The sequence below is a fragment of the Choloepus didactylus genome, chromosome 1 (assembly GCF_015220235.1).
Source record: "Choloepus didactylus isolate mChoDid1 chromosome 1, mChoDid1.pri, whole genome shotgun sequence".
NCBI classification, from domain to species: domain Eukaryota; kingdom Metazoa; phylum Chordata; class Mammalia; order Pilosa; family Megalonychidae; genus Choloepus; species Choloepus didactylus.
In genome coordinates, this window is record NC_051307.1 from 138074476 (window position 1) to 138091086 (window position 16611).

Genomic DNA, 16611 nt, shown 5'->3' on the forward strand with positions numbered 1-16611 from the left:
TGTTGATCATCTTACCTTTCTCCATGAAATATGAGGTAAAACATACAGCTGCTAAGGGGTAAGTATCACAGGGGAGCCTAAGCAGAATAGTGAGGAATTAGAATGGAGTTGAAGGAAATAAGGGCCTAGTGTTTAACAATCTAGAAGCAGATATACAGAAAGAGGGTTTAAAGGGTAAATATGACTAAATGAGTTAAGGGAGTTGGGATATTGGTAAACTCCTCTATGTACAAACAGTAGAAACATCTTCTACATAGAAAATCCTAAAGAATCCACACCAAAAATCAACAATAGCAATAAATGACAACTAGAACTAATAAGTGAGCTCACTGAGGTCACAGAATATGTGGTCCATGTAAAGAAATAAATTTTATTTCTATATACTAGTAATGACCAATCCCCAAAATGAAATTAAGAAAACAATTCTATTCAACGCAACATTGAAAAGCATAATACTTAGAAATAAATTTAATAAAAGAAGTGGAAAATTTTTATTTTCAAGTTGCTGAGAGAAACTAAAGAATCAAGAGACATTCCATGTTTATCCCATGGAAAACTTGGGATTATTAAAATGGGAATTCTCCCCAAATTGGTCAATAGATTTAATGCAATACCATTCATTGCACTGAATCCCAGCAGGTTATTTGGTAGAAATTGACAAGCTGGTCCTAAAATTTATATGGAAATGCAAAGGACCCAGAATAGCCAAAACAATCTTGAAAACAAAGAAGGAAGTAAAAGGACATATATTTCTCAATTTCAAAAAAAATTTACTAGAATCTATACTATTCAAGAGAGCATCCGGCCTAAGGACAGATGTTTCAGTCAGGGTTCTCCAGAGAAACAGAAGCAACAGGATATATGTGTATATCCTAAAGCAACAGGATATATATATATACAGAGATTTATTTTAAGGAATTGGTTCACGTGATTGTGGGGGCTGCAAAGTCCAAATCTGTAAAGCAGGCAGGAGGCTGGAAATTCCAGAAAGAGTGATGTTGAAGTCTTGAGTCCCAATTTCTTAAAGGAAGCAGGCTGGCTGGAAATTTCAGTAAGATTTGATGTTGAAATCTTGAGTCTGAAATCTACAGAGGAGGCCAGCAGGATGGAAACTTAGAGAGGAGCAGAGGTGGAGCCTTGAGGCAGAAATTCTTTCTGGAACCCTCAGTTCTTTGCTCTTAAGGCCTTTGTTTGTTGGATGAGGCCTACCACGTTATGGGAGAGTAATCTCCTTTATTTTCAGCCAACTAATTTAATAGTTGCTAATCCCATCTGTGAAATACTCCACTGCAACATCTGGCCAATGTTTGACCAAACAACTGGATACCATATCATAGCCAAGTTGACATATAAAATTAATCATCACAATAAATATACGGATCAATGGAACAGAAAAGAAAATTCAGAAATAATCCCTTACATATATGGTAAATTGGTTTTTGATAAAGGTGCAAAGGCAATTCAACAGGGAAAGGATAGTCTTTTCAAAAACAGGCTGAAACAACTGGTTAGCCACAGGCAAAAAGATGAATTTAGATCCTTAAATCATATCATAACCAAAGTTAACTTAAAATGAATCATGTACCTAAATGCAAGAGCTAAATGCAAGGAAAATCTACAGGAGAAAATCTTCATGATCTTGTGTTAGAGAAAAAGTTCCTATATATGTTGCTGATAGCACAATCTATAAAAGAAAACACTGATAAATTGGATTTCATCAAAAATAACAATCTTTGTTCTTCAAAGGATACCCTTAAGAAAATGAAAACAGGCCACAGACTGGGAGAAAATACTCACAAATCGTATTTCAGATAAAGGATTGTCTCCAGAATATTTAAAGAACTCTTAAGAAAATAAGCCAATTTAAAAACAGGCAAAAGCTATTAATAGGTATTTCACCAAATAAGACAAGTGAATTGCTAATAAGCATACAAAAAGATACCCAACATCATTAATCATTAGGGAAACAAAAGCCACAACGAGATACCATTTTACACCCACTGGAATGCCTCTAATCAAAAAGACAGTCAATAAGAGGTGTTGATAAGGATGGAGAAACTGAAATCCTCATTCCTAGTGGAAATGTAAAATTGTACAGCTACTTGGAAAACATTTTGGCAATTTCTTAAAAAATTATATATAAATTTACCAAATGACCCAGAAATTTTACTCTTAGGTATCTATCCTAAAGAAATTGGAAACATATGTCTACACAGAGACAAGTATGTGAATGTTTATAGCAGCATTATTCATAAGAGTCAAAGGGGAAACAATCCAAATATCCATCAACTGGTAAATGGATAAATAAAATGAGGTATATCCATATGGTGGAATACTATTCAGTAATAAAAAGAACAAAGTACTGACACCTGCCACAACATGGATGAACCTCTAAAACATAACGCTAAGTGAGAGAAGCCACGTATTATAAAAAGACCACATACAGTATGATTCTATTTATCTGAAACATCCATAAAATAAAAAAATCTAGAGTCAGAAAGATTAGTGGTAGCCTGGGGCCGGGGGTGAGAATAGAGTCTGACTGCAAATGGGCATGAGGATCTTTTTGGAGTGATTTAAATGTTCTAAAATTGGATGTAGTGAAGCTTGCACAACTCTGGAAGTTTATTAAAAAAATCATTAAGTTGTACACTTAAAATTGGGTGGACTTATGACATGTAAATTATACCTCAATAAAGCTGTTAAAAAAAAGATGTAGGATGGTGAACTATGGCATCGAGTCTAGAAAACAAAATAAAGCCATAAAGGGCTGAAAAAATCAGCAAAAATGCTGGAAGATTTAATGAGGCTGAAGAGTTGAAGTGAAAGTGAGAGAGCTAGGAGGAGAGCTTTTGGGAGCTGACACTGAAAATCTCAGAGATAACAGGGTCTGAATTTACAAATAAGAGAAATTACAAGATAAATACTTTATATTTCAAACAATTTATGAAAGATTCACTACAGGAATCCTCTAAAAGTAAACACTGTTTGACTATTTCAACATAGCTTGATTTGGAATACTGGATTTTATGCAGAACTTTACATGAAGTATACCTATATTCCATATTCTTTTTAAATATATATTTTACAGGCCTTCTAAAGTTAATTTCCATTCTTAAAAGATACTTTATTTTGATAACAGATGTGCTGAGCCAACTGAAGCATACCACACCTACTTGTGATCATTTCCTTGCAAGAGGCAGGTTGGAAATGTCAGGGAAAACATAGAGCATGAGCAACACTTTGCTGGAGGCTAGGTGATTAAGCCCAATTGCAATTAAACACGTGAGAGAACAATTATAAAAGAACAATGTGACACAAAGACATAGTTCACTGATCCATTGAAAGTTCCCTTTGGGCTCCATAAATAAAGATGATTACATCTGACTAGCTAAAACTCATGCTTCTTTCCTTAGTGACTTAAGAGAGAAAATTATAAGCTCATTTTATTTGTCCATAGATATTTTTAAAATAATCAATAGCAATTTTAAAATCAACTTTAAGTTACACATCAAAATTCACCAAACTCCACAATCTGTTTAATTTTATCTTCACCAGATTGCCTGCCCCTATGCAAAGTGAGAGTATGAATAAACCAGAAATGATTTCTATTCATCTATCACAAACCATTATTTGTACTGAGTATCAGGTGGATGCTTACTTCCAAGACTGCTTTTAGCATGCACTACTTCTTCATAAAAATCAGACCCCGGACTCCTAATATATCTTTTAGCTTAAAATTTAAAAAAATTACAGATCTATTTAAAATATAGGCAAAGAATAAACAATTATAAATACAATTCAAAATGATTACTAAAATAGAGTATAGAATAAAAATAACATTTAAATATATAACTTTCTTTAAAACTTTAAAATACAAATGAAATGAAAAAATGTGGTTTTATTTTTTAATTTTACTCATTTTAATAGATTTCTTGAGTTATAATCTACATACATGATGATTTTTAGTAAAATAATACTAAAATTTAAGTATCACCATACCCAGTCTTAGAACATTTCCATCACTTCCAAAAGTTCTGTCAAGCCCATTTGCAATCAGTCCTTACACCCACCTTCAGCCCTGAGTAATCACTGATCTATTTTCTGTCTCTATATGTCTTTTATTAATTTGGTTGCATGTATCAATAGTTCATTCCTTTTTATTGCTGTGTAGTATTTCAACTGTATGAATATACCACATTTTGTTTATCCATTCATTAGTTAATGGATGTTTTGACTATTGTACATAATGCTGCTATAAATATTCATGTATAAGTCTTTGTGTAGACATATGTTTTCATTCCTCTTGAGCAGATATCTAGGAATGGAATTACTGGATCATATGGTAGGTGTATGTCCAACTTTTTAAGAAATTCCCAATCTATTTTCCAAAGTGGCTGTACAATTTTACATTCCCACCAGCAATATATGAAGGATCCAGTTTCTTCCCATCCTCACCAAAACCTGGTATTGTCAATCATTTGGATTATAGCCATTTGTGGTAGATTGAATCATGTACCCCCTCAAAGGACATGTTCTTTATCTTAATCTGCATTCCCTTGGGCATAAAGCCATTTGTAAATAGGACCTTTTGAAGATGTTATTTTTAGTTAACGTGTAGCAAACTGAATCAGGATGAGTCTTAATCCACATTACTGGAGGCCTTACAAAGAGAAAAAATCTGAAGCCACGAGTCAGAGTAAGCCACAAGAAGGAACTAAAAGCCAAAGTCAGCGGAAAACCAGAATAGCAGACACAAAGAAAGGGAGACCACCATGTGACGGGAGGCAGAGATGCAAGCCAAGGAACCCCAAGGATGTGGTAAGCCTGCACCAGAATGCTACAGAGTTTAGGGAGAAAGCAAGACTTGCCAATAGCTTGATTTTGGACTTCTTCTAGCCTCAAAACCATGAGCCAATAAATTCTTGTTAAATCAAAACCAGTCTGTGGTATTGTGATAGCAGCTCTGGCAAACTAAGACACCATTTTAACGGGTGTGTAGTGGTATCTCACTGTGGTTTTAATTCACATGTGCCTAATGATCAATAATTTCAAGTATTTCTTCATGTGTTTATTATCTATTTGCATATATTATTTGTTGAAATGTCTATTCAAATCTTTCATCCATTTTTAAAATTGGGTTTTACAGAGTCTTAAGAGTCCTTACATATTCTGGATAGAAATCCTTTATCTGCAATATGATTGGCAAATATTTTCTCCCAGTCTGTGGCTTCTCTTTTCATTTTCTAACAGTATTTTGTGATAAGTAAAAGCTTTTTCTTAAAAGTCCAATTTATCAATGCTTTCTTTTATGGATCTTGCTTTTGGTGACAGTGTTGACCAAATATAGCCCATAGGCCAAATGTGGTTCATGACCTGTTTTTATAAGCCAGCAAACCAAGAATAGTTTTAAAAATGAACTTTTACAGCCCATTTAGTCAACGGGAGCACTACCTTTGAATCCAATTAAGCGAAATGTTACCTCCATAAAAATAATGATAGCAGACCTGTACTACAAAAAAAAAGATTTTACTCAACTATTAAATTTTGAATTTCATTAATAAAAAATCAGTGAAATTTATTTGCTGTCTTATTATATAAGTTCCTATATAATACCCTTGATTTTGCCTCTTGGCCTGCAAAGCCTAAAATATTACCTGGCCATTTGCAGAAAAACTTTGTCAATCTGGGGTCTAACCTGTGTTCACAAAGATTTTATCCTACGTTTTCTTCTACAATTTTTATAGTTCTAGCTCTCACATTTAAGTCTATGGATACATTTGAATTCATGTTGGTATACAGTGTGAGGTAAGATTCTAAAGTTTGCTTTTTTTTTTTTTTTTTGCATTTGGATTTCCAGTGGTCTCAAAGACTATCTTTTCCGTATTGGATTGTTTTTGCATCAATTGACCATAGATGTAAGAGTTTATTTCTAGACTCCCTATTCTGTTCCATTGATCTATATGGCTTATTCTTATGTTAATACAACATTATCTTTATTACTGTAGCTTTAAAGTAAATCAAGTAGTGTTAACTCTTCCAATTTTGTTCTTTTTTTTCCAAAAGTGTTTTGATTATTTTTGGTCCATTGCATTTCCATATAATTTTTAGCATCTGCTTGTTAATTTCTAAAAAAAAAAAAAAAAAAAAAAAAGCCTGCTAGAATTTCTACAGGTATTGCATTAAATCTATCGATCAACTTGGGAAAGTTGCCATCTTAACAATATTGAGTCTTCCAATCCATGAACATGGTATGACTCTCCATTAATTGAGGTCATTACTCTCCTTAAGGAATGTGTTGTAGTTTGCTGTGTATAGCCCTTGTACTTTGTTTAATTTCATTCCTAAATATTTTATTCTTTTTTATATTATTGTGAATGGAATTCTTTTCTTAATTTCATATTTGGATTGTTCATTGCTAGTAGGTAGACTTACAGTGATTTTTGTATATTTTTCTTATATACTATAATCACATAAAACTTGCTTATTCTAGTAGTATTTTTGTAGATTTCTTAGGATTTTCTGCATAAAGGATTTATGTTGTCAGCAAATAAGGACAGTTTTGCTCTTCCTTTCAAATATGTGTGCCTTTAATTTCTTTTTCTTGCCTGATTACACTGGTTAGAATCTCCAGCACAAGGTTGAACAGAAGTGGTGAGAGTAGCTATCCTAGCCTTGGTCCCAATTATAGAGGGAGAGCATTTTGTCTTCCAGCATTAAGTATGATGTTAGCTGTAGGCTTTTCATATATGATCCTTAAAAGATTTATGAATTTCCCTACATTTCTCATTTGTTGAGAATTTTTTTTTTATCATGAATGGGTTCATTTCTAATATATCATCAGAGCCTATCTGCCCATCTTTCCTGCAAAATGCTCTGTGTTACAAAATAGTCCTTGTGTTCATTCTCTCTCCCATCTAAATTTCTATTCCCTTATTAGGACTATTAGAAAAGCAATTTGATTAAACTATAAGAAATCCATGGCTTTCAGCCTGTTTGAAATATTTGCTGCAACTATTTTCTAGTAATGGACACAGAGTAAATATGCACCCTCCAAACAATTAAAAAACTTCACTCACAAAAGGCTGCAGCAAAGCAAGTCAGTCAGATGCAAAATAGGTTGATGGAGAAAAAAAGCCACAGTGAGAGAAGTACTGAGTCTTGTGCAACATGGAGACAAGTGCAAAAAAGAGGAGAAACTGGTTGGATTGATTAACAATGAAACATCTCAGGAAAGCACAAGGAGAAGAAAAAGTTTTCAATGAAGTAAAAAGTTCTCCACAAAAATCCAGCTGTATACAACTCCCAAATTGATTTTATGAACACAATAAAGATTTTACTAGTCCAGATATATTCAACAGGTCAGAATCTCCATATTGGTATACATGTAATACTTCCACAATCAGTATGAGGGTCACAGACTTAGAAAGTTGTAGAGGACTGTGGCCTACAATTTCCCAGTTCACTCTTAGTAAAGAGACAAAGATAGATGTGTACTGTTATAGCTTAATCATACTTTTTCTTTTGATGTATTTCTCACTCCATATTTTCTCTGAAAATAAATAAATCCTTTGGGGAAAAAAAATTCTCTCCCAAAGTGCTTAATGACACATTGTCATTGATGCTGTTACATTCTGTCCTATACTCTACACAATAATGGTATACTGGTTTGTTCTGTTGTCTAACTTGTTTCCTTGGCCTAAACCACACTCACCAAAGCCTATCCAGGAAGCAGAAACCCTGAAAACTGGCTAAAGCTTATTTTAACTACCGTAGCAAAAAACTGCTCACACCTTTGTCATTTATTTTCAAAGTTGCTTGCTGGTATAACTTATTTTTGCATTAAGTTAATTGAATAAATAGAAGCCCCGTTTTGCTGTTATCCAATTCAGTTCAACAAATGTTAAGTTTTGCTCCTGTAAACAACCCTGTCAAGTATATAGAACAAGTAACATTATCTCCATTTCTCAGATGAGGATACTGAGGCACAGAGAGATCAATATAGCAGAATATGAAAAGAAAAGTCCAGATCTTGGAGTCAGACAGTTCTGGTTCAAATTCTAGATTCTTCACTTACTGTAGTTTTATCCAAATCTCTTTACCTCAGTATTGTCATCTGTAAAATACAGATAAAAATATCTACATAGCAAGATTATACTGAGGCATAGAAGTAATATCAGGAAAGTACCTAGCACTGGGCCTGACACAATGGTCAATACTGTTACTGTAATTATTTTCATAGTAGCAGAAGCTATACATATGACTTCCCCAACATCATACTACAAAGTTAGAAAGAAAATCCCACTAATCTTAAGTGCATTTTCATCATCATGGTTATTATTATTAACATCGTCAAGGTTTTAGATTAACTATTTTGTTTTCATGTCAGCACCAACCTCCTAAAAGTTGCTCAATTCTAAAAAGAATCATTCTTTCTGATAAACATTCTCAATATATTCAGTTCCATTTTTAGGAAAGTAAATTGTAGTTCCTTTCCTTACAACACTGGATTTTACCTTTAGGTATTATAAGCCCTCCAAAGATTATATAAAAGCAGAATTCATACCCTTTCTTTATGTTGGAGATTTCTAAACTTAGAGGATCTGTTTCTATAATTCAGAAAATGCCTCTCTTCTATTCCTTGTCACACCACTGGACTATCATTCAAAGTATCTAATAAACCAAGAAACATTAGTCAAGAGGAAATAGATTTGTTACTGTGCTTTCATTAAAAATGTCTCTTCAAAATAAGAACAAGGTGTTTGTTTGATTTAAATTTTATTGGTAAAACTATTCAGTTGAAATTAGTTTAAAAAATTGAGTTTGTTTCCATTTCTCTCAACTATACAAGAAACCATATTACTACAATGTATTTGAATGTTTAGAAAGTTAACATTAAATGTATCTTATGAATCTTTATAATTTTTAATTCTTTAAAGATAATCTTACCTGAAGATATGTGATTGTTTCTGTTTCATTTTTAACTCATGTTGCAGATGACTCAGTTCTTCCTGTATTCTCTGGAATTCATCTTGTTGACTTTTTAACTGCATGGTTATATTTCGATTTCTAAAAATATAAATAAACAACATCCATTACAAGATTAAATATTCTTTCATGAATACTTCTTTTTAATTTAAAATTTAAATATACTTTTAATAAAAATAATAAGAAGAAAACTATACATATTTATATGTTATATAGAAAAGGTATGGAAAGACATACTAAACAGCCATTATCCCTGGAGAGGAGAAGGAAATTGATCGACAAGGGAAAGTCAGAATGCTGAAGGAAGGCTTAGCTTTTTACTTTATAAATTCTTTTTTACTGTTTGTGTTTTTACAATGAGTATGTATTTTTATATTAAGTATTCATTAAAAATGTAACTATTAATTTAATTTTATTAAAATAATACATGTACAAAATTTAAAATGTCAAATATTACTAAGAGTTTAAAGAACAAACAGTAACCACTTGCCTTTACTCTAATTCCCACTGTCAATCACCTGTTTCTTCTTGTGTTTACTTCCATATTACTAAATAACATGCTTATACAGCTATTTCTTAACATTTATTTTCAGATATTATCTAGTGATTCCAAATCAGTTAAGATCTGGTTCTGCTACATATAACTGAGATCTGAATATAATGGCTTAAATACATAAGGGCATCTTCTCTCACATAAAACAAATGCATTGGTAGCCAGTTTACTGCTGGTACAATGGCTTTATGTCATCAGAGCCTGAGACTCCTTCCAACTCTCTGGGCTACCATCTTTGGTGTGTGTCCTTTATTCTTATGATCCATGAAGGTGGCAGAAGCCCTCATTCCAGACCAGCAGTAGTAGGAGAATAATGATCTCTTCTCCCTTTCAAGAAGATTTCCTGGAAGTACCACTGAATACTTCTGCTGAATTTAGATACGTGGCCATACCTAGTTGCAAGTAAATCTAGGAAATGTAGTCTTTTAACTGGGAATATTAACCTCCAGGTAGATCTGCAGTTTTGTCACCAAGGAGGAAGGGAGAATGGATGTTGAGGTAGGTGACTAGCAGTCTCTTCCACAGCTTCCTAATAAGGATTGACCCTCCTACATACACCTACACACACACACACACACACACACACACACACACACACACACACACACACACACACCTCCCTTTTCTCCCCTCATCTTCTCAATATAGTTAAATAAACCCTTTTTATTAAATTATATGCATTATTTACATTATTCTTCACTGGTGAGCCACATGCTATGCCATGATTACATTTCTTTTCTCGTACATTTTGTTGTTCCTGAAACTAAAAACTGTCTCCCTTTCTTTTTCTTAATTTCCTATGTACCTATCACTGATCGTTCTAACTCTAACAGAGTTGTAGTTCTCTGAATACCTTCAGACCCTGAAGATAATTTTTCTAAGTCATTCCTTCACAGAAGACAGTCTTCTTAGCGCTCTCCATTCTCCTGTTCCAGGCTTGTTCTCTGGTTTGGCTGCAAACTCTCATCTAGGACTTCCCTTCACCATCCAATTGGGAATTCTCCTCACCTCTCTTTCACTTCAGATCTCCTTTATCCTGATTCTGAAATCTTCCTCCTACTTGGTATACTCATTTTGATGGAACAAATTCTCTAGAAGCTTTTTGAATATGGGAGGTAAAATCTTTATTTTACCTCAGACTGAACAGTTTGGACGGATATAGAATCATAGATGAGGAAAATATTCTTCCTCAGAAAAGTAGGGCACTGTTCCCTAGCTTCCAGTGTTGCCGCTAAGTCCAATGACATTCTGATTCCCATTTCTTTGTGTTACACAAGGTAGGCTTACCCACCCTCTTTAGAAGCTTTAGGAATCTTCTATTTTCACTTGGTATTCTTAAATTTGATCAATGATGTATCAACATGTAAGTCTTTTGTCATTTTCTGTGCTGGTCACTTGGTGAGTCCTTTCTCTGAATACCAATGTTCTTTAGTTTCAGGAATTTTCCCCAAGGGAGAATGATTCCTTCCCCTCCATTTTCTCTGTTTTCTTTCTGGAACATCCTCCTATTATTTTGGATGTGGGACCTCCTGAACTGATCTTCTTTTTATTATCACTTGTTCTTGTTTCATGGATATACTATCTTCTCTTATCTATTTGAAGACACAAATTATGGCATGTTTTGAATGCTTTCTTCAGCTTGCTGCATTACTTCTGGTTCCTTTGGGCTTATTTTTATTTTGTTTTGCTTTTGCTTTTTTATGTATGAGGCTTCCCTCAAAAATTTGGAGACTTTCTGTTCTCTAATCATAGTTAAGAATGAGGTACTTCAAAGACAGTTTACCTGGTGTTCTAGTTCACTAATGCTGCCAGAATGCAAAACCCCAGAAATGGATTGGCTTTTATAAAAGGGGGTTTATTTGGCTACACAGTTACAGTCTTAAGGCCATAAAGTGTCCAAGGTAGCACATCAACAATCGGGCGCCGTCACTGGAAGATGGTCAATTGTGTCTGGAAAACCTCTGTTAGCTGGGAAGGCACGTGGCTCGTGTCTGCTCCAAAGTTCTGGTTTCAAAATGGCTTTCTCCCAGGATGTTCCTATCTAGGCTGCAGCTCCTCAAAAATGTCACTCTCAGTTGCTCCTGGGGCGTTTGTCCTCTCTTAGCTTCTCCAGAGCAAGAGTCTGCTTACAATGGCGGTCTTCAAACTGTCTCTTATCTGCAGCTCCTCTCTCAGCTCCTGGGCGTTCTTCAAAGTATCCCTCTTGGCTGCAGCTCCTCTTCAAAATATCACTCTCAGCTGCACTGAGTTCCTTCTGTTTGTCAGCTCATTTATATGGTTCCGGTGATTTAATTTAGACCCACCCTAAATGGGTGGGGTAACACCTCCATGGAAATTATCCAAACAGAGTCATCACCCACAGTTGGGTGGGGTGCATCTCCACGGAAACACTCAAAGAATTACAATCTAATCAACACTGATAAGTCTGCCCACACAAGATTATATCAAAGATAATGGCGTTTTGGGGGACAAAATACATTCAAACCGTCACATCTAATTTCTACAAAATATCAGTGATGGCAAAAGGAGGTGGATCTTTCTAAATTAAAAGAGAAGCAGGAAATGTAACAATCAAATATGACATGTGGACCTTGTATAGAACCAGATTTAAACAAATTAGCTGTAAAAAAAATTTTAAGAATTGGACAAATTTGATTATGGGCTGAGAATTAGATAGTGCCAAGGAAATGTTGCTAATTTGGGGATAATAATATTGTAGCTATGTAAGAAAATGTCATATGCAAACTTAAGTAAACAGGTATAAAATAGAATGCTGCCTAGAATTTGCCTTAAAATATCTCAGCAAAGAAAAAAAGGGACCGAAGTAGTCAGTATGGCAAAATCTTTCTGATTTTTGAATTTGTGAATTGGTATTACTTACGCCATTTTCTCTTAAAAAAAAAAAAGAACAACATACTGAAATGCTGTCTGTAAGCCTCTGTATGTGTGTTCAGGGACTGTTAAACAATGGGCTTCACTGTGGGGAGATTAGGCAGGGAACTAGCTAATTTGATGGTATCTATAGATCTTTCCTCTCTGTCCAGTCATTCTCCCCAGAGAAGACTACACAATCTTTTGCCTGTTCAGTTTAAGTTTCCTGGCCAAAGTTCTGAGAGTAAGCAAGGGAAGGTACTTGAGCAATGGTAAGGAGATGTCACTGTTTAAAACATCAATTGTTTACACTTTACCATCCCTATTCTAGCCCCCACCCCCCATTCTTAGCTGTGCCTAGTGTCAATGAAACCTAAGAGGAAACATCCGGCCTTCTGCCAGGGTCAGGGAAAGGTAATCATGTCTTTTGGGATGGTGGGGTAAGAGAGTGGGGGTAAGAGAGTGGATCTGGAGGTCTAAGTACATCTTAAAAAGACTTTTAATGAATACTTCTGTTTTCCCCACTTTGTACCCCAGCAAGTACATTAAGAGAAAAAAGTAACATGCTGTTCCGGGAGTCACATCTGAAAAAAGGTGACAGAGGAATGTAGAAAATAAAAGGCTAGAAAAATATATATTAGACAAAAGCTTTTTGAAAAGATAAAAGATATATTAATATTAATAACCAGCAAGAGCATTGAATGAACAAAGAACTTTTCATTTTGATTAAAAGCCCAACTCAACAAGGAAAATGACTGTCATGAACTTTTGTAGACCTAAAAACATAGCTTCAAAATATGCAAAGGAAATACTTAAAAATACAATGAGAATAAATTAATGATCATAATGTGACGTATTAACACATTTCTCACAGAAATGAAAAGATCACAACATGAAAAACAGGTAAAGATATGGATAATTTGAGTAACATAATTAATAAGCTGGATGTAATGGATATATTTGGAATCTTATATGTAATAATCAATATTTCCAAACATGTGGAATAACCATAAACATTAACCAAGTAATAGCCCACAACTGAACTTTTAACAAATGCTTTAAAAGACAAAAGAGTAAATCATACACTCACATTCACTGTCCACAATAAAATTTTATATGAAAAATTAATAAGGACATAAAAATCTATATTCATAGAAATTTCAACATGCATCTAATAATCCTGACAGTTTTCTCTAACAGTCACAGTTCTGCACAGAATTAGAACACTATGTTGATGTGAGGACATGCTGTTGTTCAGTCAGAAGGTGTTCCTGAAAATAGTGGAGACTAACAGCATGTTCTGGTGGAGACAGTCCTGTACTGGAAGTTAGATGACTTGCCTTATAATCCTCTTGCCAAAGCAACCATAAGAATATGTACATTTATTATCCTTATCTACTCCCTAGTTTTTCCCTTAGCCAACTTAATTTTAAAAGATTGTATGAGAATCACTGAATTGTCAAACAGATAATGGAAAGGTGTTATAGTCCCTTCTTAATTATTTTCATGCGGATTAACTCTTAATCTTCGTCATAATGAAAATACTCTAAAAGAAAAACTTGAAAATTCCCTATAGCTGAGCCCTCTACCACGGGACTTGCCCTTGGCAAGACTGTTGCTGCAAAGGAGAGGCTAAGCCTGCCTATAATTGTGCCTAAGAGCCTCCTCCTGAATGCCTCTTTGTTGCTCAGATGTGGCCCTCTCTCTCTACCTAAGCCAACTTGGCAGGTGAAATCACTGCCCTCCCCACTACGGGGGATCTGACACCCAGGGGAGTAAATCTCCCTGGAAACGTGGAATATGACTCCTGGGGAGGAATCTAGACCCAGCATGGTGGGATGGAGAACATCTTCTTGACCAAAAGGGGAATGTGAAAGGAAATGAAATAAGCTTCAGTGACAGAGAGATTCCAAAAGGAGCCGAGGAGTCACTCTGGTGGGCACTCTTACACACAATATAGACAACAACCCTTTTTAGGTTCTAATGAATTGGAGTAGCTAGCAGTAAATACCTGAAACTATCAAATTACAACCCAGAACCCATGAATCTTCAAGACGAGTATATAAAAATGTAGCTTATGAGGGGTGACAATGTGATTGGGAAAGCCATATAGACCACACTCCCCTTTGTCCAGTGTATGGATGGATGAGTAGAAAAATGGGGGCAAAAAAGAAAAGGCACCCAGTGTTCTTTTTTACTTTAATTGTTCTTTTCACTCAATTTTTATTCTTATTATTTTTGTGTGTGTGGTAATGAAAGTGTTCAAAAATTAATTTTGAGGATGAATGCACAACTACATAATGGTACTGTGAACAACTGAATGAACGCTTTGTATGACTGCACTGTATGTGAATTTATCTCAATAAAAATGAATTAAAAACAAATTCCCTATAACATTCCTCCACTCTAGCTATAATCAAACACTTTAGAAAACACAGTAAGAAAATTGGTCACACTAGTGGGGATTTTACATCATATGTAGACTGTTCTGCTTTGTCAAGCTCCTAGTACTAAGAATTTATTTTTAGTCTTTCTGTGAAACTGATTTTTACAGCAATCTAAAATGACAAGCAGGAGTTCAGAGTCTTAAAAAATAAAGTGGGGGATTTTCAGGATTGCATTTCACCAAGGTGTGACAGGCAAAGGCATCCAAATATCAAGGGGAAAATTAGGACTACAACAAAAAATCAATCAAAACAAGGTAGTACTTCAGGAGTTCTTCGGAAAGGGATTTCAGAAATTGACAGACAACTGCCAGTTATAAAGAACTGGCTTTTGAAATTTGCTCTGCAGGCATTAACCACTTCTAAATGCACCCAGAAAATTAAATAACCTTTCAAGAAAGTAGGAAATAGGGGATGAGAAGCCTAGGTATTGTATATCAGAACATAAATCACTTAGGAGGATTCAATGAAACCAGGAAACACCTATTTTTCAGAGAAACGTCAAAAGCACTTTGTGAAATCATAGAACCAGAAACCAAACCACTTTACCTATTATCAGAAGGTATAGCAACTTCAAAATGTCAGCAGTAGAATGCACAGATCCATAAATACAACTAAAATAGAAATGCAACAGTAACAATGTTTTTAAAAGATTATTTGTGAATACAAATACATAATTTCTTCTTGAATGCCACTCTATTGCTTATATTTAGAAAATTAGTGTGACATCTCTTATACCTTACTACAAAAGTTCACTTAGTTACTAAAGTACATCCTTTTGTTAAAGTAGTTTTAATTTCACCTTAAAGTCATTTTCCTACTTGAAAAGTACCCTTTAACAGTTTGACTCCATGGAAGGATGTTTGCTATACTGGGCTAAATATCAGGAATATTTAAGACACCCTTATGATTCTAAACCATCTTAACTTTGATACCACCCATTCATATTCATTCACATTCATTCCCTCCCTTATCTCCTCTGTCTCTGTCTCCTCCCACCCTTCCCAAAAAGTCACTGGAGAAAGGTACTTTGCATTGGACTAAATAAATATGGCTTTTAATTAACCTTTTGAAATCTCATTTAAGCTTTATTTAGTCCTTGGTTATTAATTATCTTCCCCAGTGCCTTTAAAATGTAGATATTTAGTCTATTAAAACAGACCTTTGCCTTAGTTTCCCACCAATGCCATAACAAAGTATCACAAACTAGGTGGCTTAAAACAACAGAAATTTATTGTCTCATGGTTTTGGGGTCTAGAAATCAAGTATTGGCAGGGCCATGCTTCCATTGGCAGGGAAGAATCTGTTTCATGTCACTCTCCTGACTTCTGACGGTGGCTTGCCATCAATCCAGAGTCATCTGCCTCAGTCATCACATGGCACTCTCCCCTCTATCTGTCTCTCTGCTTTCTCCTCTCCTCTTCTAATGACACTAGTCATATTGAATTAAGGGCCCACCCTACTCCAGTATGACCTTATTTTAATTTACCTAATTTCAGCTGTAATGACCCTATTTCCAAATAAGGTCACATTCTGAGGAACTGGGGATTAGGACCTCAACTAATCTTTTGGGGGAGATACAATTCAATGTATAACTATCCTCCTTTGACTAAATATGACACTCTTAAACTTCACTAGTGCAAAAGCAGAAGTTAAAAATTTTAATCCTGACCAACACAAACAAACACCATCACATACTTCTGTATTGCAGGGCTGATGTATATTTCACAAAACAGAAAGGAAATGTTTTATATT

The 16611-nt window shown here is 34.7% G+C and overlaps 1 protein-coding gene across 1 annotated transcript in view; it reads right to left on the bottom strand.

The window, feature by feature from the left end:
- LEKR1 (leucine, glutamate and lysine rich 1) overlaps positions 1-16611 on the bottom strand; it is a 171317-nt gene that overhangs the window by 104560 nt on the left and 50146 nt on the right. The window contains exon 2 of the mRNA XM_037842007.1: positions 8950-9069. Coding sequence (XP_037697935.1) covers positions 8950-9069 — 120 coding nt within the window. The remainder of the gene's footprint in view (positions 1-8949; positions 9070-16611) is intronic.